Source organism: Scardinius erythrophthalmus, assembly GCF_964197995.2.
Source record: "Scardinius erythrophthalmus genome assembly, chromosome: 5".
Classification (NCBI taxonomy): Eukaryota; Metazoa; Chordata; class Actinopteri; order Cypriniformes; family Leuciscidae; genus Scardinius; species Scardinius erythrophthalmus.
The window spans coordinates 46,190,039-46,213,085 of NC_138225.1; the positions used below are offsets into that span (position 1 = coordinate 46,190,039).

The 23,047-nt window shown below is 38.5% G+C and overlaps 1 protein-coding gene across 2 annotated transcripts; it reads left to right on the forward strand.

The window, feature by feature from the left end:
- Positions 1 to 336: 336 nt before the first annotated feature.
- Positions 337 to 22,719, forward strand: pou2f3 (POU class 2 homeobox 3). Of its 2 annotated transcripts, XM_081365758.1 has the most exons (13): positions 337 to 461; positions 849 to 905; positions 3,013 to 3,047; positions 3,558 to 3,659; positions 4,862 to 4,967; positions 5,070 to 5,158; positions 8,770 to 8,943; positions 10,377 to 10,518; positions 10,646 to 10,779; positions 15,625 to 15,789; positions 17,127 to 17,169; positions 17,283 to 17,397; positions 21,744 to 22,719. In XM_081365758.1, exons 2-13 carry the CDS (start codon positions 857 to 859, stop codon positions 21,781 to 21,783), a joined length of 1,194 nt encoding a protein of 397 aa, XP_081221884.1. In that variant the 5' UTR covers positions 337 to 461; positions 849 to 856; the 3' UTR covers positions 21,784 to 22,719. The 2 variants fall into 2 exon arrangements, with proteins under 2 accessions (XP_081221884.1, XP_081221885.1); XM_081365759.1 differs by lacking the exon at positions 337 to 461 and having other exon boundaries at positions 786 to 905.
- The last annotated feature ends 328 nt before the right edge of the window (positions 22,720 to 23,047 follow it).

A 23,047-nucleotide genomic window follows, 5' to 3' on the forward strand; every position in this document is an offset into this window, starting at 1 on the left:
AAAAATAGTAATTTTTCCAAACTTTTGACCGGTATACTGTATATATATCCTATATAACTCATTCTCTTTTAAAGCCTAGTAAAAGAAGCATCATAATTCCATCCTTTATGCATAGTGCTACATCTGAATAAATAGAGCTATGCCATGTTCAATCAAAGACGAGGCACACTTTAAGTTTGCCAGTGTACATAGACACAGGCAGAGTTGCACGCACGCTCTTATTCTCAAGCTTTTCGAAGTTTGCTGTCTGCCTATTGTTGTTTTATGCAAAAAGTCAGAGTCTGGATAGGACACACCAGGGCCTTATGCAAATGACGTGTCTATCGGCTGGTGTGGGATACTGGAGAGGTGAATGCTCTTCTACTAACCCACTTTGCTAAATGTGTTTCTCTGAGAAAAGCACCACAGAAGCAGGGATTTAATCTACAGAGCCTGGGTCCGTGGATCTTTGCTTTTATAAGGTAAGTGTAGATGTACTTCTCAAAGTTTTTATAGAAATGCTTTATTTCCTAGATTCCTGCTTACTTCTCAAGCGGAGACCGTTTTGTGGAATCATATTGTTTTGCATTGTACCTGTACACAGCTCTAGATATTGACAAATTTAAATGTTTTTGACTAGAAGAGATTAGGGTGGAGAGACAGAGTGATTGTGGTGAATGGTGAATGGGGATACCCTTGCTCTTATGAATATTACAACAAGCCCTTTACATAAAGGAGACCATTTGAAAGCTGGACACATTAGAATAAACCTCAAGATCATTTTACTGGCTGGGCCCGGGCATGAATTGCCTCAGTGTCTGCATAAAGTTGTGATCCTGTAGGAAAATCAGCTGTATTTATCATTACAGATATTAAGATGAGCACAGAGGCTGTTGAACAGACAGAATCTCAGCATGAACCAGCTGGTAAGGAGCCTTCTCTCACTCTCTGGAATACTGTCAATTGTCTTGAAATGGAACAATTACCTCTTAACTAATGTATGGTGACATTTGAATGGAAACAACATGGAAATATAAGTCAATAAATTATGCGCCAATTATACATTTTTTTAAAGTTGTAAAATAACAATTTGCGGCACGAAACTATTACAAGTGAGGTTTACGATATTTCAAAACTATAAAATATGACATAAATGTACATTTGAAAATATTATGTGCTACATGATTACCAAACACAATTGATTATTTTCTTAAATATTTCAAATAATTTCACTGCTTTTATGTCCAAAAATGTGATTTTGTTTTGGGTATTTTCTTACAAATGGTCTATTTCCAGTTATTGAGCCTGTATTATCTGTGGTTAAATGTGTTAAATGTTAAATGGTTAAACACAGTGTTTGTGATTCACCTTTACGTTCTCTTGAAATGAGGATCATAATTTCACGAACTGCCATCGGGCTTCTTTACAATAACCGTTTGTGGTTATGACCAAAAGTTTAACTCTTTGTGTTGATGGGACACTGGTCACGCTCTCAGGCAAGTTTGTACAAATGGCTTTGTGCCAACCTTTTTTGTTCAGTGCATTTATTTCTATACATTTACTTATTTACTTTTTATTTGTCACCCCATAAATTGGGATTGTACTTAAAAAAGGCATTCTTATGTATTGTTGAATACCGAGTAGAGAGTGCATAAGGCGTCTAGGTGTGTGATGCATGCAGGCTGATGGATGTGAAGTCTACCAGGATGTATGTGGCGGTTTGTTTGCAGTGAAGCGCTCATAGCCTCAGGCACTACTGAATCTTGGTCTGGTTACAATGACTTCTGTACGGAACCATCTCGCTCAAATGAGGAACCTGAGAGAAATGAGAATTCAGAGAGAGCAGAGTGTTGTCCCTCATTGTTAAATATATATTTCATTTATGTTCCATCACCTCTGTGGTGTGAAATGTTTGGAATATGTATTAGGGTTCAGGTTAGACCTATCAGATGTCCCATCAGGTCATGTGATACCTACAAATATTTGGATTGTACAAAAGAAATGTTGTTCATGTTTACAAACACCTTTATATGAGCCTACATGAAAACTAGTGAAAGTATATGAAGAGTTCAGATGCAAACGCCTCTAAATGCCATCTGAAATTTTCTTATAGAATGATCATTTTTATTAAGCTTGTATATTTAAGTTCAGTAATTTCACTTAAATGACAATTATAGGTCATCTTCATTGCCATTTAAGTGAAATTATTGAATTTAAATATACAAGCTTGATAAAAATTATCATTCTATAAGAACATTTTAGATGGCATTTAGAGGCTTTTGCATCTGAACTCTTCATATCTAAATAAAAAAAAAATTCCACTGTTTTGTAGTAAGGACGTTTTATTGTTTTGGACTTGTACAATTGCTATTAAGTATCATCACAGTTTATGTGCAAACACGTATGACTGGATGACTATAACCATTCTGACTTTAAAATCAGGGATTTTAATGAAGTATAATGCAATCAAAATGGAGGAAATGGGCCATAGCAGGTTTTATAATCATAATTATGTGTGTGTGTGTGTGTGTGTGTGTGTGTGTGTGTGTGTGTGTCTGTGAACGAGAGAGGGAGGGGGAGGGGGGTGGATAAGAGATGCACCTGGAGGTCTGTAAGTATTCAAATGTGAAGGCCTCTAAGAGTTGCCATGGAAACTCATTTGCATGATCTGATGATTTCCATACTGGAAGTTTGGCTCAGGAGAAGGCTATATTTCCATATTGTGGAGTGAGTTAGTGCCGTTCTAACCACGGCCTCATAGAGATAGATTTGAATTTCAAATGAAGAGAGATTACCTGGTATTGACAACCTTTGAACTGCTGACAGTCCTCCTCGCTCAGTTTAATGGAACATTTGGGAGTTTGTTTTTATGGTCCATTATAAGTCTTAATATGAAAGCCCCTTGAAATAAATAATGATACAAGTTTAAATGTTTTTTTAACATTATCTGGATCCCTCAGCTGGGAGACAGTCTGAATGTTTATGCATAACTTTACTTTAATGCTAAGTGTGATTATCTTTTTTGTTTTCCAGACATTGAACAAAATGGCATTGACTTCAGCAGACAAGTAAGTACAAACTTTGCTTTACTTAATATTCATCATGTGAAAACGGACTGTTTTGGTATTCGGAGCAGCGCATTGCTCCTCTTATAAGGTGAAACTCTTTGGGAGTTCAAGTGGAAACGGATTGAAAGATTACAAAAGTTTTCTAGTGTTACACTACGTGAGACATTTGAGTCATTATGAATAAGCTTCATTAGTCTTTTAGATAAGCCTGTCATATGATCTAGTGGTGAGGACAGAGAAAACTTTCGTGCACAGGAACTAGCTTCAGGCTTCTATGGGCATTTGCATACTGCGCCTGCGGGAAGGGAAGGAATGTTTGTTAAAGGCCCTCTGCAGAACGAGTCCTGCAGCCTTACTGGTCTCTGAGTACACACAAAGAGTGCATGTATACACACACACAAACACACATGCCTGAGGCCAAAGCGCAACAGTACATATCTTGAATTTGTTCATTAACAACAAATTCGAACAAATTTGGGTTATCTAACAAATGATTTGTTTCACGTACAGATAAAGACTGAGAACCTGAACGATTCACCTCATTCTGGTTCGTCACACAAGACATGCCACTTAACTCAGGGATCACCTGTGCCTGGTGGCCAGCTTACTGGGGTACGTCTTTATCAACTCATGCACACACACACACACACACACACACACACACACACACACACACACACACACTTATGTTTTGTATTAAGAAAATTAAGCCTATTTAGATCATTAGGTCTTTTGGCATTGTTACTTTTTTAATAACAGTTAAAAAGATAGTTCACCTCAAAATGAAAATCCTGTCATCATTTACTCACCCTTAAGTTGTTCCAAACCTGTATGAAGTTCTTTCTTCTGCTGAACACAAAAGAAGATATTTTGAAGACTATGGGGAACCAAACAGTTGATGGGCCCCATTGACTTCTACAGTATAGAAAAGAAGTACTATGGAAGTCAATGGGGTCCATCAACTCGTTGGTTACTGACATTCTTCAAAATATCTTCTTTTGTGTTCAGCAGGTTTGGAACAACTTGAGGGTGAGTAAATGATGACAGAATTTTCATTTTGCGGTGAACCATCTTTTTAAGCACCAATTAAGCATTGATTTCAGTCCCAATTTTCATAACTGCAAAAAAATGTCATTACTGTAAGGTGAGAAATTTTTATATATTAAATATTTATTTTATTATTCAAGTATTTATGGGGGAAAAACTAGCACGTTAAATATATATTATTTATTTTATTATTTAAGTATTTATAAATCACGGAAGCATTTGTTAAATGCCTTTAATTTATAATGACTTATTATAACAAGTTTTTATATAATACAGTAAAAGATAATGTAAATAAAAAAAGGGAAAAGCATTATGGTAATGACATTTTTGAGAAAAGTCTGCTTAACGGGATAGTTCACCCAAACATAAATTCTGTCATCATTTACTCACCCTCAAGTTGTTCCAAACCTGTATGAGTTTCTTTTTTCTGTTGAACATAAAAGAAGATATTTTGAAGAATGTGTGTAACCAAACAATTGATGGTAGAAGTATTTTTTTTTTATAACCTCATACAGGTTTGGAACAACTGGGTGAGTAAATGATTTTCATTTTCAGGTGAACTATCCCTTTAACTGTCTTAAAAATTATTTCTTAATTCAAAATATCTTAATAGACTTTAAGCAAAATATTTTTCTTATTTTTTTCTTCTTGGATGCAATGTGACCTGAAAATGTTTTGTGAGATTTAATGCTGGAAAAGTTCACACAAAGTGTAATTGTGGTGAAAGATAAGGCATGCATGTAAGGGCTGGTGATTGGTGTTTTCAGGAGCTGCCCTCCCTGCACTCTCTGCCCCAGCTCGTCCTGATGCCTGGATCTCATCTGTCCTCTCCATCATCATTTCTCCTCTCACAGGCCCAATCAGGACACCAAGGTCAGTGGATGTACTGCATCATATTAAGGATGATGTCGCTCACTGAGAAAGTTATTTTTGTTTGACTTAACTACAGTACAGTTTAAATGCTGTTTCCTCCAGCACTGCTGCAGCCCAATCTGCTTTCCTTGCCATCCCAGTCCCAGACAGGACTCTTACCACACCAGCCAGGTCTCGCACTCACTCCTCAGGTACATCAGAGCCTAATGTTGGATTATTTCTTGAAATAAATAAATTATTATTTTAAAAGTGTTAAAAACAAACAAACACCAGAAACACTCTACAATAAGGTTTCATTTGTTAACATTAGTTAACATGAACAAACAAAGAACAATACTTTTACAGCATTTATTAATATTAATGTTATTCTCAATACATTTTTAAAATCAAAAGTTGTATCTGTTAACATTAGTTAATGAACTGTGACCTCACATGAAAATGAAAATTTGTATTAACATTAAGAAAGGTTAATAAATGCAGTAAAAACATATTCCTCAATGTTAAATTATGCTAGTTAAAGCGTTAGTTCTCCCAGAAATGAAAATTCTTTTCTTCACACTTCTTCACAAATGACCCTTCTTCACAAATGAAGATCTTTTTGATGAAAGCTGAGAGCTTTCTGCCTCTCCATTGACTGTTTATGTAACTTCCACTTTCAAGCCCCAGAAAGGTAGTAAAGACATCTTTAAAGTAATCCATGTGACTCCAGTGGTTTAACCTCAATTTTATGAGGTGATACGAGTGCTTTGTTTGCACAAAAAAAACAACAACAACAACATAATTTAACACTTTTTTTGACTTTAACATTACTAAATATTAATCACCGACGCGCATTCAGGCAACAGCGTCTGCTTTCGCGTCAACATAACGCGTGCATCGTGGTCCTCTCAGGAACTCTCTTTGGAGATTAATATTTTGTAAATAAAATGGTTTTGTTTTGTTTATTTGCGCAAACAAAACACTCGCTGCTTCATAAAATTGAGGTTAAACCACTGGAGTCACATGGATTACTTTAAAGATGTCTTTACTACCTTTCTGGGGCTTGAAAGTGGTAGTTACATAAACAGTCAATGGAGTGACAGAAAGCTCTCAGATTTCATCAAAAAGATCTTAATTTGTGTTCCGAGGATGAATGAAAGTCTTACGGGTTTGGAACGACATGGGGGTGAGTAATTAATGACAGAATTATAATTTTTGGGTGAACCCTGTAATCAGAGCCGATCCTGACCTCCCTGGGGCCCTAAGCAAAAAAAATTTAAGGGGCCCTCCTACCTGACCCAGACTAAAGAAACAATAAGTAAAATTTACTTTTTTTTTATTTCACATGCATATTTTTTAAGTTAATTTCACATATGGAATTAAGTATACGTTACTTAACTAAGTTTGGTGAAAGTATTTTAACTTGGCTAGTAAAAGGTTGGGTAGTAGGCTATCCATTTAGTTGAAATTTCCTTTGCATTACATTTCACTCAAACAATATAATATTAAATTATCCCACACATTTATGGTATGTGCTTTACTTGGGAAATCCATGTACTTTATACTACAGATATTTTGCGAGACACCATATCTACATGTCAGGTGTTAAGCATAATGTGAATGCAGAGACCTCAATACTTGTAGACAATACACAATGCCAATAACATTTGATAGAAAATGAACTCCAAATGTCACAAAATGGCAAGTTACTAATCCTGACAACAAAAGCAATGATAAAACTGTATATACAGCTGGAAAACAGTGAAGAATTAACCTTCTTAATTAATCAGCAGTGCATGATTGGAACCCCAATATCAGAATTTGTATTTTATTACGTAGATATTTACGCTTTTGTTTACTTTCTGAGTAATAAATAAAGGTAATAAAGGTAATATAATAAAGGTAATTCCTGATATCAGAAATAGACAGTGTTACTAGTAAAATATTAAGTATTCACACTTCAAATAGAACAAATTGAATTCTTGAAATCACAAATGCATCCTGTGCTGTGAATGAATAAAACTAGCTAAAATTGCCACAGCATGTCACTGTGTTTTAAATGATAACAGCAATACTTAATACTTGAAGGTTATTATTTACTGAGGGATGTGCATCCATATTGACCAGTATGTCCAGTCAATCAACATCTTAATTGCAATATAGACTATAAAGCCAATACATTGTTTTCCATCTGGCATTATTGCAGAGTTGTAACTTAACCTTGACTTGGAGAGTAGATGATCATTGTCTTGTTTAAAAAGTATGTGTGCCTACGTCTATAATGAGGATTGTCATCCCGCTATTGTAGGATGTTTATTTTGGAAAGTGCGCGTTTCATTTCGTGCACGCGCATATGAACGCATGTTAACACGCGACGCGGTTATCTTTTCCCAGCTGCAGTTTATAAACAAGCAAACTCAGTCTACCTGATTGCTGTTCCCACAATTCACACGCATAGTGTTTTTTCCTCTTTCTTCATGACCAGAAGGATAGTTCCGCTTCATTTTCTCATTTCTCAACGATGTTGTCAACTTTGATTGACGCGCTTTGACATGAGGGGGAGGCGGGGCCTTGAGTAATTTGCGGGGCCCTACGCAGCTTGCGTAGTGTGCGTATAGGGCGGATCGGCTCTGCCTGTAATGCATTATCTAACATTAACAGATGAGAACTTGAAAATTGTTAAGTGTAACCAAAACACCTGTTTATTCTTCACTGTCACTATTTTACATTTATTAAATAAGTCATCAACACTATGGAAGAACACAAATGAAAGTATGGGAATTATATAGTGACCAGGAAATGGTCAAAACTATCTTTCACCCTATCTTTCCATTTTTTTTTTTTTTACCCTTTGTCTTGTTTATAGCTTTGCTCCCTTTTTCCATTTTTATTTTCAGAAGAAACATACATTTGGGCAAATGCCTCTAAACCTTTGATTATATATATTCATCGGTTCATATATTAGTTATTATATTAATCTACCATGATATTTAAACCTATTAACATTTACTCCCCTCAACATAGACGTAAAAATGCACATCCAAACTTAAATAGTTGTAATTCATGAATACTTTGGAATACAGACCTAAGGTCTCTTTTCAAGGTCTCTTTTTTAAAGAAGACACACAGCAGATTATTATTATATTTTACAAAACAATTTGGACTCTAAAATTGCTAGAAAACCAAAGCCATGTGTCTAACCAAGCTTTTGTTTCCCAATTTGAAGTTGATATCATAAAATTGAGGTTCCTGGCACCTTTTTTAAATACATTTCTATCACAAAACAATGGCCAAATATGGAACCTTGAGTCTCGGACCTTTCCAAGGATATGTTTTTTATCAAATTTAGAAAAAGATTTGATAATACAGTCAATTTTGAAACATGACACCATCCACTAGGGGGAGGATCCTGCTAAAAGGTTTTAAAGTACTGTTTCCATGCTAACAAGATGTCCAATTTCAAGTCCAATTTTTTCACAGGATGATTTTTTTTTAAGCTTTCGAATGATAATTTATGATGATTTCTAAAATATGTGATAGAAAAAAAAGAAAGAAAAAAAAGCATGGCAAGTGTTCCACTACAAGGACACTGAAATTTAACAGTGGTACTGTAAGGTCTTTCAATGAGTTTCCATCATGGTAGTGAGAAAAACATGGCATTGCTAGACTGACATAGACTATTACTGTAATGCATAATACCAGGGTGCTTTTTTAAGGGCATGAGAAAAGGAAAACACTAAAACACACCAAAACAATAATACAAATAGCACGTAAGCAAACAAAGGTGATAACTGATTACCTAATAGCTTTATTTTCTCCTAAGGCAATGGGCAGGACAGGGCTGGCTGGTTCCTCTATGGATGGACACCTGGACATGTCTCACTTACAGGTCCCTAAACATGTGGGACCACCACAAGATGAGCCTAATGACCTGGAGGAGCTGGAGCAGTTTGCTAAAGCCTTCAAACAAAGACGCATCAAACTAGGCTTTACTCAGGTAAGACTTTGTGCCTGGTTTTATAACTGTTTTAGATGTATATTTTATGGTATTGAACAGACTATATGTAACCGGTCCTACTCGACCCCCCCCCCCCCCGCCTTTAGCATCAGTCGCTAGTGCGCTTCTTGTGATCAGGGGAGTGAGGTTTACACGCACAGCTCTTACTGGCCTACGACAGTTACACTCACTCTCCTAAACCTCACTAACATGAATAAACATGAATCTGTTGGTACAATATGCGTCACATGACTAAATTTACGTCATCGTTTTTAAATACCACCGGTTTCACATTCCACACTACAACGTGAAAACAGCGTTTTCAAATGTATCCACTTTGGAGTGCGTTTTCAAAACAGCTTCATTTTCATTAATAAAAATGTTGTCTCAGTGTGTACGGAAGGCCAAAACGGAGAGAAAAATATACGTTTTCAAACGAAAACGTTTTAGTGTGGACATGGCTTAAACCTAACTAACATCCGAGTCACGGCTCAATTGTAACCGATCCTACTCGACCTGCTCCGAGCAGGATTCGAACAGGGGTCTCCGGCGTGGGAGGTGGCCACGCTAACGCTAAAGACAGAAGCCGCTATTGCGCCTCTTAAGGCCAGGGGAGTGAGGTTTACAAGCACAGCTCTTACTGGCCTACGACAGTTACACTCACTCTCCTAAACCTCACTAACATCCGAGTCACGGCACCAATTGTAACCGATCCTACTCGACCTGCTCCAAGCTGGATTCGAACAGGGGTCTCCGTCGTTGGAGGTGGCCACGCTAACAAGGACGCTAAAGACAGAAGCCGCTAGTGTCAGTCGCTAGTGCGCCTCGTAATGCCAGGGGAGTGAGGTTTACAAGCACAGCTCTTACTGGCCTATGACAGTTAAACTCACTCTCCTAAACCTCACTAACATCCGGGTCACGGCACCAATTGTACCAATTGTGGACATTGTTTAGTGATCACAAATAAATGGAAGTGAACACGATTGAATACTACCGATTGATATTATATAATTTTGCAATCCTGACAGAAATGAGGATATTGCTGTCAGTGTAACCAGGTTTTATCATAAACAGGGGTCAAATATTGAAGCTATTCTGATTCAGTTTCTCAAACTCAAATAAGAATGCTTTGTGTTTTACTTGTCAGTGAATAAACAAGGATACTTGGTCAATATTTATGTATTTTTGACTAATGAAATCCACATATATTGTGACAGTGTTGTTTTTATTTTTTATTAGTAGTAGTATTTTATTATTGCAATTTTGTATATTTATTTCCCTGTCATTTCAATTGTCTTTTCAATTTAATGTCATGTGGGTATATCCACTCAAATTTAAATGAAAAGGAGCCAATTTTAAATAGGCTACTCAATGTTGCCTGACCCTTTGTGGATCTCATCCAGTTCTCAAACTCTCCTGTGATGTGTTTGCAGGGTGACGTGGGTCTAGCCATGGGAAAGCTGTATGGAAATGACTTCAGTCAGACTACCATTTCACGCTTCGAGGCTCTCAATCTTAGCTTCAAAAACATGTGCAAGCTCAAGCCCTTGCTAGAGAAGTGGCTGAGTGATGCAGGTATGTGCTGCTACTGCCCTCTAGTGGACAGAACTTAAAAATGTTTCTGTAAGCATCAGTTGGTATTTGTTTTGCGTACTGTACTCAAATACCTGCAATATTAAACCTTCCCTTCACATCACCTCAGAGAACTCGCCATCCGACACCATGACCAACCCCACCACCCTACCACCCCTTTTGGAGGGTTACGGAAGGAAGAGGAAAAAGAGAACAAGCATTGAAACTAACATCAAGCTCACACTTGAGAAACGCTTTTTAGATGTGAGTTTGCCGTTTTTACTCCTTTTTTTGATGCTTCAGGCCCTCATATGAACATAATTTGAAAGAATTTCTCATTGTAGGGAGCATGACAGAAGAATGATAAAAATGTTTGCCATACAAAGTACAACAGTTTACGATAAGGTCTAACCCTAACTAACAATGAGCAACACATTTGTTACAGTGATTGTTAATATTTTGAAACATTAGTTTATGAAAAATACAACTGTTTGTTGTTAGTTCATGTTTTCTCATGTCCGTTAAATATTATTAACAGATATTAAGAATAATAATTTTTCCCCCAGTATTTCAACGGTTAGAAGTCTTATGCTCACAAAGGCTGCATTTATTTGAAAAATACAGTAAAAACGGTAATATTGTGAAATATTATTCCAGTTTTAAGCAACTATTTTCTATTTTAATATATTTTAAAATGTCATTTTTTCCTCTGATGGCAAAGCTGAACATTACTCCAGTATTTAGTGTCACATGATCCTTCAGAAATCATTCTTAAATGCTGATTTGCTGTTATTATTGGTGCTCAGTTATTAATAATGGTTCTTATAATTGTCAGTGTTGCTGGTGATATTTAAGTGGAAACCATGACACATTTTTAAGGATTCTTTAATAAATAAGAAGCTCAAAAGAACAGCATTTTTTTTTTAAATAGAAAGCTTTTGTATCAATTTAAATGTCTTTACTGCCACTTTTGATCAAATGAATGTGTCCTTGCTGAATATTTTTTTTTTTTCTTCAAACTTTTGAATGATTGTGCATCACGGTTCCGACACTATAATATGAAGCACAACAGTTTTCAACATTGATAATAACAAAAATGTTTCTTGAGCAACAAATCAGCATTATGAGAATGATTTCTGAAGGATCATGTGACACTGAAGTAATGATGCTGAAAATTCAGATTTGTCATCAAAGGAATAAATTACATAAATATATTCAAATAAACAACAGCTCTTTAATTGTAATGATATTTTACTGTATTTTTGATCAAATAAATGCAGCCTTGGTGAGCATAAGAGACAAATACTTCTTAATTATTCCAAACATTTGAAATTAACATTTACTTCTTGAAATACACCTCTGGTGCAACTCAGACACATCATCAGTGATGTATCCTGGGTTCATTGGGTGTTTCGGGTCTCACAACATCATACACCCTCGCCCAGGCGACCCAGCCAGGGTTGATCAGACCCTGGCTTGTGTCTGAGTAGCTTGTCCAATCCACGGATCACCCCGCTTGATCCACAGCCATCTTGACGCCTTTTCAGCGGCATCCGTGATATTCTTGGTGGCTTTCCTGATGTGCAGTCCCTTCACTCCAAGCATCTTGAGAGCCCTGATGAGTGACTGGCCGACGAATCCTCTGCACCCGACCTCGATAGGATTGCATCGGGTCCTCTGCCCCCTGCTTCGGCATTCGCCTGCCAGCTCCTCGTACTTGGCCCTCTTCCTCTCAAATGCCTCCTCCATCCGGTCTTCCCAGGGAACAGTCAACTCCAGCAGGACCACTTGCCTTGTTTTTTCTGACACCAGGACAATGTCTGGCCTGAGCGTGGTCACCGCGATGTTTCCTGGGAATTTGAGCTGTCTCCCTAGGTCGACCTTCAGCTGCCAGTCCTTTGCTGTTGCGAGCAGCCCCCCTGATTCCTTCAAGCGCTGATGTGGCTTCTCCCCGGCTTTAACAAAGGCGATGTTCTGTCTTGCTGGTTGCTGGTGTTTACTGCAGGCGATCCCAGTACTGATGACCTCAGCAATGATCCTCAGCACTTGGTCGTGGCGCCAACGGTAGCGCCCATCTCCCAGTGCTTTTGGGCAGCTGCTCAAGATGTGCTCCAATGAACCTCCTCTCTGGCAGAGTGGGCACAGTGGTGTATCTGCCAGGCCCCAGCGGAAAAAGATTGGATGGACTGGGGAGGACATCATAGACAGACTGAACCAGGAATTTTATCCGGTGTGGCTCAGACTTCCACAATTCTGTCCACGATATCTTTCGGTCTGCCACCTGCTCCCATCGGGTCCATGCCCCCTGCTGCCGCATCCCTACTATCCTACTGCAGCGGGCTTCTTCCACCCCAGCTCGGACCTCATCTTGGATCAGCTGTCGCCTTTCCTTTCCCTGGGCCTTGTTAAAGCGAGGTCTTGGATTGCTCCCGAGTCCTGCCCGTCCAGATGCCACTGCCCCCACCAGCTCACTGTGTCGCAGCCGTGACTCAGCCTGGTCCACTGCCTCTTGGGCCTTCCACTTCCTGCCGGTTCTGACCTCTATGCCTGCCGAAGAGACCTTGATGTCACTTGAGTCTCTGTACAGTAGCACCTCTCTTGATCGGGTTACCATAAACTCTTCCTTCAGACTGCTGAAGGGCAGTTTTAGTTTGTTCTTCGTCCCGTACAAGGCGATATCGCTGAGGCTTCGTGGTAGGCCTAACCACTTCCGCAGGGAACAGCTGACTTTCCTCTCGAAGCATTCAACGGTGGTTATTGGCACGTCATAGACCAGCAGTGGCCAGAGGAGTCGGGGCAGGATGCCGTGCTGGTAAATCCAGGCTTTATATTTACCTGGCAGACCTGACTTGTCCACAGCCGTCAACCAGATTCCCAACTGGTTGGTGGTTGTCTGGAGTGATGCGGTGTCCTTCAGGGTGCAGTCGTAGATCTTGCCCAGACTCTTGACTGGCTTTTCTCTGACAGATGGTATCTGGATGTCTCCTAGTGAGAAGCGGAACTGGTCTGTAACCTTCCCTTTCTTCACCACCAGGGACCTGGACTTGGCTGGCTTAAATTCCATCCGGGCCCAGTTGATGAGACGCTCTAGCCATTGGAGGATCCATCTGCACCCCAGAACCGATGTTGTTGTCACCGTCAAATCGTCCATAAATGCTCTGATGGGGGGCTGCCGTATACCTGACTTGGTGAGTGGGCCTCTGCACTCCACCTCTGCTGACTTAACCAGCATATTCATTGCCAAGGCAAACAATATCACGGAAATAGTGCATCCCGTGATAATGCCCTTCTCAAGCCGATGAAACGCAGATGTTTCCGCTCCAGAGGTGACTCTCAAACTGAAGGAATTGTAATAATCCAGTATGAGGTTCTTGATCTTGTCTGGAACGTAATGTCGGTCAAGTGCGGTTTCTACCCGCCTATGTGGGATTGACCCGTAGGCATAGGCGAGATCGAGCCAGAGGACTGCCAGATCCCCTTTGCCTTCACGTGCCTCACGTAGCTGGGTGACAACTCCTGTGTGCTCGACGCATCCTGGCATCTTTGGGACTCCACCCTTCTGCACAGAGGTGTCGATGTACGTGTTCCTCAGGAGGAACTCCGTCAGGCGTCGGGCAAGAATACTAAAGAAAATCTTTCCCTCAACACTGAGGAGCGAGATGACTCTGAACTGCTCGATGGTACTTGAGCTCTCCTCCTTCGGGATCCAGACGCCCTCTGCATGTCTCCACTACTCCTCCAGATGACCTTGATTAGTTTCCATAACCTCTTCAAGAGTCTGGGGCACCTCTTATAGACGACGTACGGCACTCCACTCGGGCCTGGTGCTGAGCTGGTTCTAGCAGCTTTGACGACTTCTTCAACTTCCTTCAAAGCTGGCTCCCTGGTGTTAAATGCCACGGTGGGTTCCAGCGGGGTTATCAACATTTTGCATGGCCCAAGATCTTTGTCTCTTGCGCTGTCACTGTACGTGGTGCTGAGATGTTTGTTAACATCTTCTTCAGTGCACGCCAGATGGCCACTTCTTTTCTGCCCGAGGATCTTCTTCGTAAATCCAAACGGGTTAGAAATGAAGGCGACACGTTTCCTGGCTCTCTCCTTGCCCCTCCTCCTATGCCACTCAGCTCGCCGGAGGGTGGTTAGTCTTTTCCTCAGGGTGTGGCGGAGTTCTGACAGACCAGCCTTTTCCTCCTCCCTTGCCTTCCTAAACTGCCGTCCGAGCAGTCTAAGCTCACTCCTTAGCTGGCTGATCTTCACTTCCCGTCTGTTTGGCTCTGCCACCCCTCTGGTCTGCTGTCGTTCCTTAATGCCGAACCTTTCAGCTCCGATGCTGATGATCATTGTTGACAGAGCCCGCAGTTTCTGGTCTACATCCCCCCACGCGGTAGCTTCAAGGACTTGGTCCAGATCTTCATCAAACTGGAGCCACTCTCTCTCCTTGTTGGCAGCAGGCCACTTGACCCGGCGATGTTCGGAATGTCTCACATGGGGTGGAGCTTGTGGGGCGTGGAGGTTCTGGGCACTGTGGGGTGATTCCGGGCCGGGCTCCTCCTGCGTCTCACCAGGTACTGGACCTGTGCGTTGCACCACCTGCTTCCCAGTCAAACATTTCATTTTTGCCTGGTGAATCTTCAGGCCATGCCGGTTCTTGCAGACTTTGCCACATATGCAAACTACACTCATTGTCGTTTCTCCATTAGCATTGGTCGTTGCCTGTATATCCGTCCTGTTGGAGTGCTCATTCTATTACTAAGTGCTCATTCTATTACTTAGTAATCTTCGATTACTAAGATCAATAAATATATTCTTTATTGTTAGTTCACGTTTACTAATATAATCAACTAATGTTAACAAATTGAACCTTATTTCAAAGTGTTTCAATTAATTTATCATTTAAAGTAATACAGTATAATTTTGTTGCATTTGTAATCTGCCAGAAGTTAATTTGGTCAACTGTTTGCTGCATTAGCATGTGGAGATTTAATCCTAAACTGCTCCTTTCTAACGTAGGGTAACAGGTCCTCTTCAGCAATGACAAAATGCATCAGTTTTCTTTCAGTGCCGCCTGCAGGCTGTGATACATAAACACACTTTATTCCCTATATCTAGAACCCAAAACCCAACTCTGAAGAGATTACGCTCATCTCAGAGCAGCTAGCCATGGAGAAGGAAGTAGTGCGGGTTTGGTTCTGCAACCGGCGGCAGAAAGAGAAGAGGATATACTGCCCCATTTCCACTTCACCCATGAAGTCTCACAACTACAACCCTCGTCTGGTGAGTCTGAGAAATCATTATTGATTGAGGTCTGTCTGTTTCCTCTAGTAATGATTGATCTAGACCTGAGGAAATTATTAACAGTCCAGTTAAGCTCCCCCTGAAATTTTGCAAAATGGTAGTGAACATGATTCATAATGCACATGTGGCAAGCTTTTTTAGACACACCCAGTCATAAAAGTACAACCTGAATGGTGACCATCAAGTTTTATTACTAATAATCTCTGGTTCGACATGGATTGAGCCACATAGGGCAGATCTTGTTTTGAAAAGAAGAAAAGGAAGTTTCTTCTATTCTATTCTATTCTATTCTATTCTATTCTATTCTATTCTATTCTATTCTATTCTATTACTGTCATGAATATGTTAGTTTCTTTGTGTTCTGTTCCTGTTCGTTTCTATGGTTACTGTTTATGTTAGGCACCTGTCTCTACTTCTGTTGATTAGTCTCCTTGTGTATTTAAGCCCTGAGTTTTCTTTAGTCCCTTGTCTTAGTGTTATGTTATAGTGTGTAGTGCTTGTAACAAATAACAATTTTATAATATTCAATACAATTATATAATATATAATATATAATATGATATATTATATTATACCTTTCCATGGTTTGGGGTCAGTACGATTGTTTAAAAGAAATGAATACTTTTTTTCAGCAAGGATGCATCAAATTGATCAAAAGTGAAAATAAAATTTCTTAAAATGTAACATTATATGTCTAATCATTCTAATTTCTAATTCTTTTTAACTTTCTATTCATCAAAGAATCCTGAAAGATATGTATCATGGTTTTCACAAAATATTAAGCAGCAAAACCATTTTTAACTGTGAAAATAATAAGAAACAATAATAGTTGAATGTTACTTGAGCACCAGATTAGCTTATTAGAATGATTTCTGAAGGATCATGTGACGCTGAAGTAAAGGCTGATGAAAATTCACCTTTGTCATCGCGGGATTAAATTACATTTTAAAACATATTCAAATAGAAAATAGTTGAACTGTAATAATATTTTACAAAATTACTGTTTTGACTGTATATAAATGCAGAAAATCATCGAAAATACTGTATTAAACAACCATAAGGTTGACCCCAGACTTTTGAATGGTCATGTATTTTTTTATTTCTACATAAAGAACAAATGGGACAAATGGATAGACACATTATGTTATAATAAACTTTAAATTAATAATTCATTATGTTGGCATGTTTATAACTTTACCTTCCTCCCCAAACTGTGTGTGTTTTAGAGGGTTTGTGATTAAAGGGATGTATGTGTTTCCTTAAAAGAAATGTTCTCCACGTTGTTTCCCACTAATTTGATTCATTTCCTGTTTCAGCCTTCAACTTCACGCTCATTCAGTCCACTCGCCTCTGGAGGTGGTAAGTAAAGAGCTGGTGGGATGACAAACCCCACTATTGCCATTGTAAGAAAATGTATTTATAATTTATAACCTTAATGTGTTTTCTGATGTTACAACACATTTTTCTTGCAGTGTCATCAAGCTCCTCCCCCAACAGCCCCAGTCGAGGCTCTTCCCCCAACGCTCTGTCCACCACATCCAGTCCACTGACGGCACAGGGGGTCAACCAGACGTTCAACACCACAGGGTATAACCACATCAAATACCTTCCCTTAAGTTACTTCACACATGCGGCCATCTTATGTGTAAAGACACCATATGATGCTATTTTAAAAGGTCATTGTTTTGTTTATTGGGAATAGTAGAAAAAGTTAACATGCTTTAATGTTAAAAAAAATATATATTGCCGAACTTCTATTCCCTGTCTATCGGAAAGGCTCTAATTGCATTCCAGTTTCTTCAAAGCCCCTCCTTTTGAAAAGCCCAGAGTGCTCTGATTGGCCAGCTGACCCAGTGCATTGTGTTTGGCCAAACACCTGAAGCGTGTGTCTGAAATGTAACGCCCCTTACCATAATAGCAAGCTTCAGCTTCTAATGCACACATTGTACGATTTTGGTCATGTTTCCCAGATGAAACATGACCAAGCGTGGTGATTTCTGTGGTAGTGGCTCCTAAACGGTGCATGGTCTATGAAGGTAAAACAGTAGCAAAACTCGAGAGCATGTAAATGTGAATTTGAGAACTTGTACAATAAATATTCGTACTTGTACATGAACATTTACACTCACAGCTCCAATGTGAAAACCTGTAAAATAAAAATCTGAAGTTGAATGTTGAAATTTGCACTCGCAAACAATAGTCACAAACCTGTATTCTGAATCTGAAGCTGCAGACAAGTAGACACAAATGTGTAAAATGCCATTCACAGAAATACAACGACAGACACAAACTTGTAATATATATTTTGCGTTTAATCTTACGTTCACATTCGCGGTACTTCCTCAATTAAGCACTTGCAGCTTCTCAAATCTGTCACTGCAATTTCAAATTTCGCGCCTTGACTTTTGCTACTATTTTCGCGATATATCAGGTGCAAAACTAACTTGTGCACTTGAAACTGAGAGGCGGTGAGAGGGAAAGGGGGACGGGAGGAGGGGGGTCAAAGGAGCCGTTTTATTGGTTGGCACCTAGCCAATGAAATGGGAGTTCGATGATGTCACGAAACCCGCGTGCACTGAAACACTAACATGGCTTAATGCATTAGACTGATATTAAAATAAATAAACGAAATTATCAAACTCAGTAGACACAATGCTAATGCATACTACAGAAAAGCAGATGAGCACAGAATATGACGTAAAACATATGACGTTTGCCATATATATATATGCCCTATATATATATGGTATATATACCATAGACTGTAAAAGACACACACACACACGTACGTGTATATATATATATATATAATTTATTTATGTTTTGTTTGTTTTTGTGTGTCCAACAGTTAGGCTAGGGTGAATATTTAAAACATTTACATTTTTCCAAAGCGACTTACATTGCATATTAAGGTATACATTTTACATTCTTATCAGATAATTTAGGTGCATTTTCATATTGCAATGGAATTGGCACATATATATATATATATATATATATATATATATATATATATATATATATATATATATATATATATATATATATATATATATAAATATGAAGAGTTCAGATGCAAAAGCCTCTAAATGCCATTTGAAATTTTCTTATAGAATGATCATTTTTATCAAGCTTGTATATTTAAGTTCAGTAATTTCACTTAAATGATAATTAATAGGTAATCTTCACTGCCATTTAATTGAAATTATTGAATTTAAATATACGAGCATCTGAACTCTTCATATATATATATATATAAGCAAATGTGTGTTCAGTGCAAATAAACTTGCTGCCTAGTGTTTTATTAATAAAGTAACAAATTATGTGTTTTTTTATTGTTTTTAATTTTTATTTTATAACTGTTGGTCCATTAAGCCTCATTAAGTGTTTTCTTGGGTTCGAGGAAAACGTACAATTAAACGCGTTGCGTTCATATTCTGTGCTCAATTTTTTTCTGTATAGGCTATATGGTGTTTCCTGTTTGGTCTTTTAATACCACTGTCTCAATTAAACGCGTTGCGTTCATATTCTGTAAAACTATTCCAGTAAAACTAATGATATTTCATAAAAATATTTTCCAAGCGTTTTAAAAAATAGCTGATACATATGCATACAAATGTTTGCATTGTGGCTGGCGTTGTTCATTGGTGAGGCATCGACCAATAAAATGACTTCATTCCGACCCCAGCCCCGCCCCCGACTCTGCTCTCTCAAGTCTGCATTTACAAGTGCACGAGTGAGTTTTGCTACAGGCATATCGCAAAAAGAGTAGCAAAAGTCAAAGCGCTAGGATTTGAAGCTGTACTGCCAGATATGAGAGGTTGTGAGTGCCGACTTGTGGTTGTACAACGAAACTGAACTAAAGCACAAAGATAAATGTGTAGTACACAATTGTGCCTGTCATTTTGTTTATGTAAATGACACTTTACACATTTGTAACTATTAATCTGCAACTTCGAATTCAAAACACAGGTGTTCTGAGTATTGTCTGTGTGTGCAAATCGATAGATGCAGCTTTTCACATCAGAGCTGCAAGTATAAATTTCAACTAACAAATACAAATATTAATTTTACAAGTTAGCACATTCAAATTAGCAAGCTCTCGAGTTTTGCTACTGTTTTACCTTCATAATGGTCCTACGTCGAACAGTGAAAGAGGTTCAAGACAGCTGTTGTCACGCTCTTGCGACCAAAGATAGCTTGCGATAATTTTCTTACAATTTAGCATGATCATCTCTCACAACAGTGTGTTTGCTGCTACGACCTACGTCTACTGACTAGCTAATAAAAACACAACATGAAATGGCGCATTAATCAACATGATATGACGCTAAAACATAAAACTACTAACCTCCATTTGCAAAATAGCCATGCCAAATGGCCTCTTTTCCCTAGCTATGACACGTCAATATTCTCCTCTTTCGCTTCCTTTTTTTCAGTGCTCATAAAAGTGCTCATTCAGTGCTCCTTTTGTTTACCACTAGCATATGCTGATGACATTTTATTCTTCTATGCTAACTTGCGTTGTAGCCTACAGTTCAATAGGTGTCATCACCGCAATCGGCACCAGGCAATCAAACCAAGTGTGAAATCGCCCTAAAAATGTGGATGATCAAGCAGATCGATCAGAACCAACTTTGTAAGCATGACTTGTGTATAACCAATGTTGTACTCTCCCAAGTACATTAAATGCACATTACACAAGCTTACTTTTGGGTTGTACTACTCAGGAACGGTTACCACTGATTCCTAATTTCATACATTTTTGGAAGGCCAAATGAAAGGGGTTTGCTTTTGTTGAAAACTTTTTCTTCGTTGAAGCAGAAACCAGGAGACGTTGGGGATCACGTTCAAACAAAGTTATTCTTTATTGAGGACTTCGCGTTGACGCGGCTGCAGTTCTTCCCAAATCATTCTGGCTAACATACTTCACATGGTTTCTTTATAGGCCTTTCAGTGGGCTGTCCTTAAAGGTGCTAAACATACACACAGCCTTAGAGGTAACCACTAAATCTAATCATCTAAAGACAATAGAGGCAATTGCCCCCAATTGAGACAATGGTACCCCCCCCCCCAGATGGTATACACAACAAATGGTCACGAGACCTTAGACTTGGTAACATTCACACACAGTCCAACTCTTAGTTGGAAGATCAAAGACTATTACGTTCAGACAGCTGACTTAAAGCTGACTTCTGATCAGTAAATTGATGCCATCATGTTCACCTTGAATGCCCAATACAGTGTAATTCACCTTAGTTTTTCATGTGATGTTATGTAAGGAAGTAAGATCAGCAGATCTTAAACATATTCTTAAATTTGGATCCTTCACTTTCATACAGAAACACACAGCATCTCAACAACATGGTGACAACACTACAATTTACTGAAGCCTTTCTTTTTAGCGCAATTTTCCACCGGACAAAATTGCGATTGTTAACTCATGATTTCTGTTCTGTCTGTGTGCACCAATCTTGCACTTCTATCTACTCCTCAACCAGACCACCTAGAGACTTCGGGTTTTCGGCATTATGTTAAGGAAGGTCTAATCTCGGGAACGCACAAAAAAAATCCAGGAAAATATTTACTATCTCTTAGTGTTGTGATCCCATGACGTGAGAAAATTGCGCTAAAACACTCACTGAGTTTTTATTAATTGTTTTGCATTTGCATTATGCTAATATTTCAAATTTATGTCATGCGTTTACGTAAATAATATCTGGACTTTGATCGAGGCATTTTAGGCAAGTCTGGATCAATGTTCTCTTTTAGAATAAATCCCTTTTGTAGGAGAATATGAGCTTTTTGCAGATCTTATACATGCACAAACAGATACATTACACACTAAAGGAAAAGGAAAACAGTAAAAAGCATCATATGGCCTCTTTAATTATTAAAGAACCAGTCAAACTGACATATGATGAATTTTGCAGATCCTGGTATCGCTGGAACACCGCGTCATACCACCACTGAGCACCTCTGAAGAGCTCCAGTACATCCGGAGGCAACAGCTTCACTTCATAACTTACCAGACGAGAGAGATCTCTGTGAAAGAAAGGAAATATTCATTCTGTAATGTTTACAACCTGCACTAAACGTGGAGGCAGAACACAGAGAACCACTATTCTGCTTCTCATGGTCTAATGTTCAAAATGCTTGTGAATAGAGCTTCACTGCTAATTACTGAAGGGAAAAAAGCACTAATATGCAACGGCACATTGTTTAGATATGCAAACTTGCTGCAAAGAGCATGACAAACATGTTCGGCATTTTCAGGAGAGCTTTTGATGTGCGTGAAACCTTATTTCACTTTCTGTGCAAAATCTCTGTGCCAATTTTGTTGGAGATGAAGGTTCAAATCTGGCTTTATGTGTATTGATAACGATGAATAAACTGCACAAAACAAAACACAACTTTTAAAAAACCACTGATATTTGTATACCTTGTTTACATATTGCTTTGTCAGAAATCTGTGTCACTGTTGTGTAATTAAATGCTGAACATTGACAATTTCATTGACAATTTTAGACGTTAGGTCAAGACTGGAACTGCTGGCTCTGATATGTGCAGTTATTTTGAGACAACCTTTAGTTGATTGGTCAGCACATTTTACAGTTCTTAATATATTTCGGCATGCACCTAGTTTTGTGTTTCTGAATTTTTCTAAGGATTTCTGGCAGGGAAAACATTTTATATGCCTGGTGTGGAATATAAGCATTTCACACTATTTATTTTTTATGCAGCATTGTCCAAAGCATTTGAAGTGCCTTGAGTTTCACATTTTAGATTCACTGTATGATTAATAATATTATCTAGATATTGTTTGGTTGTTTTTTGCTTTTTTAAAATTTGTATAACACTGTTGTATATTTCAATTTCACTGTTTGACTGTTATTAAAATTTGCACTTAAATATGGCTCTTTTTTATTTACTATTCAACACATGCATTTGGGGGCATATAATTATGTCATAATTAGAAGATAGAAGTCAAAATTATGAGATAACCTACTAAGTATAATTATGAGATAAACAGCAATCAAACCAACAATAGGGCAACAACATGCAAGTACTGTGACTAGTCTCAGTTTATCTAGCACAGTTAGCAAGGTTTATATATATATATATATATATATATATATATATATATATATATATATATATTGTAAGGCCCGATATATTGGTCCAATGCTGGTTCGCCAATACACAGGGAAGGTTATCACGTGTTCTGTCCTCACTC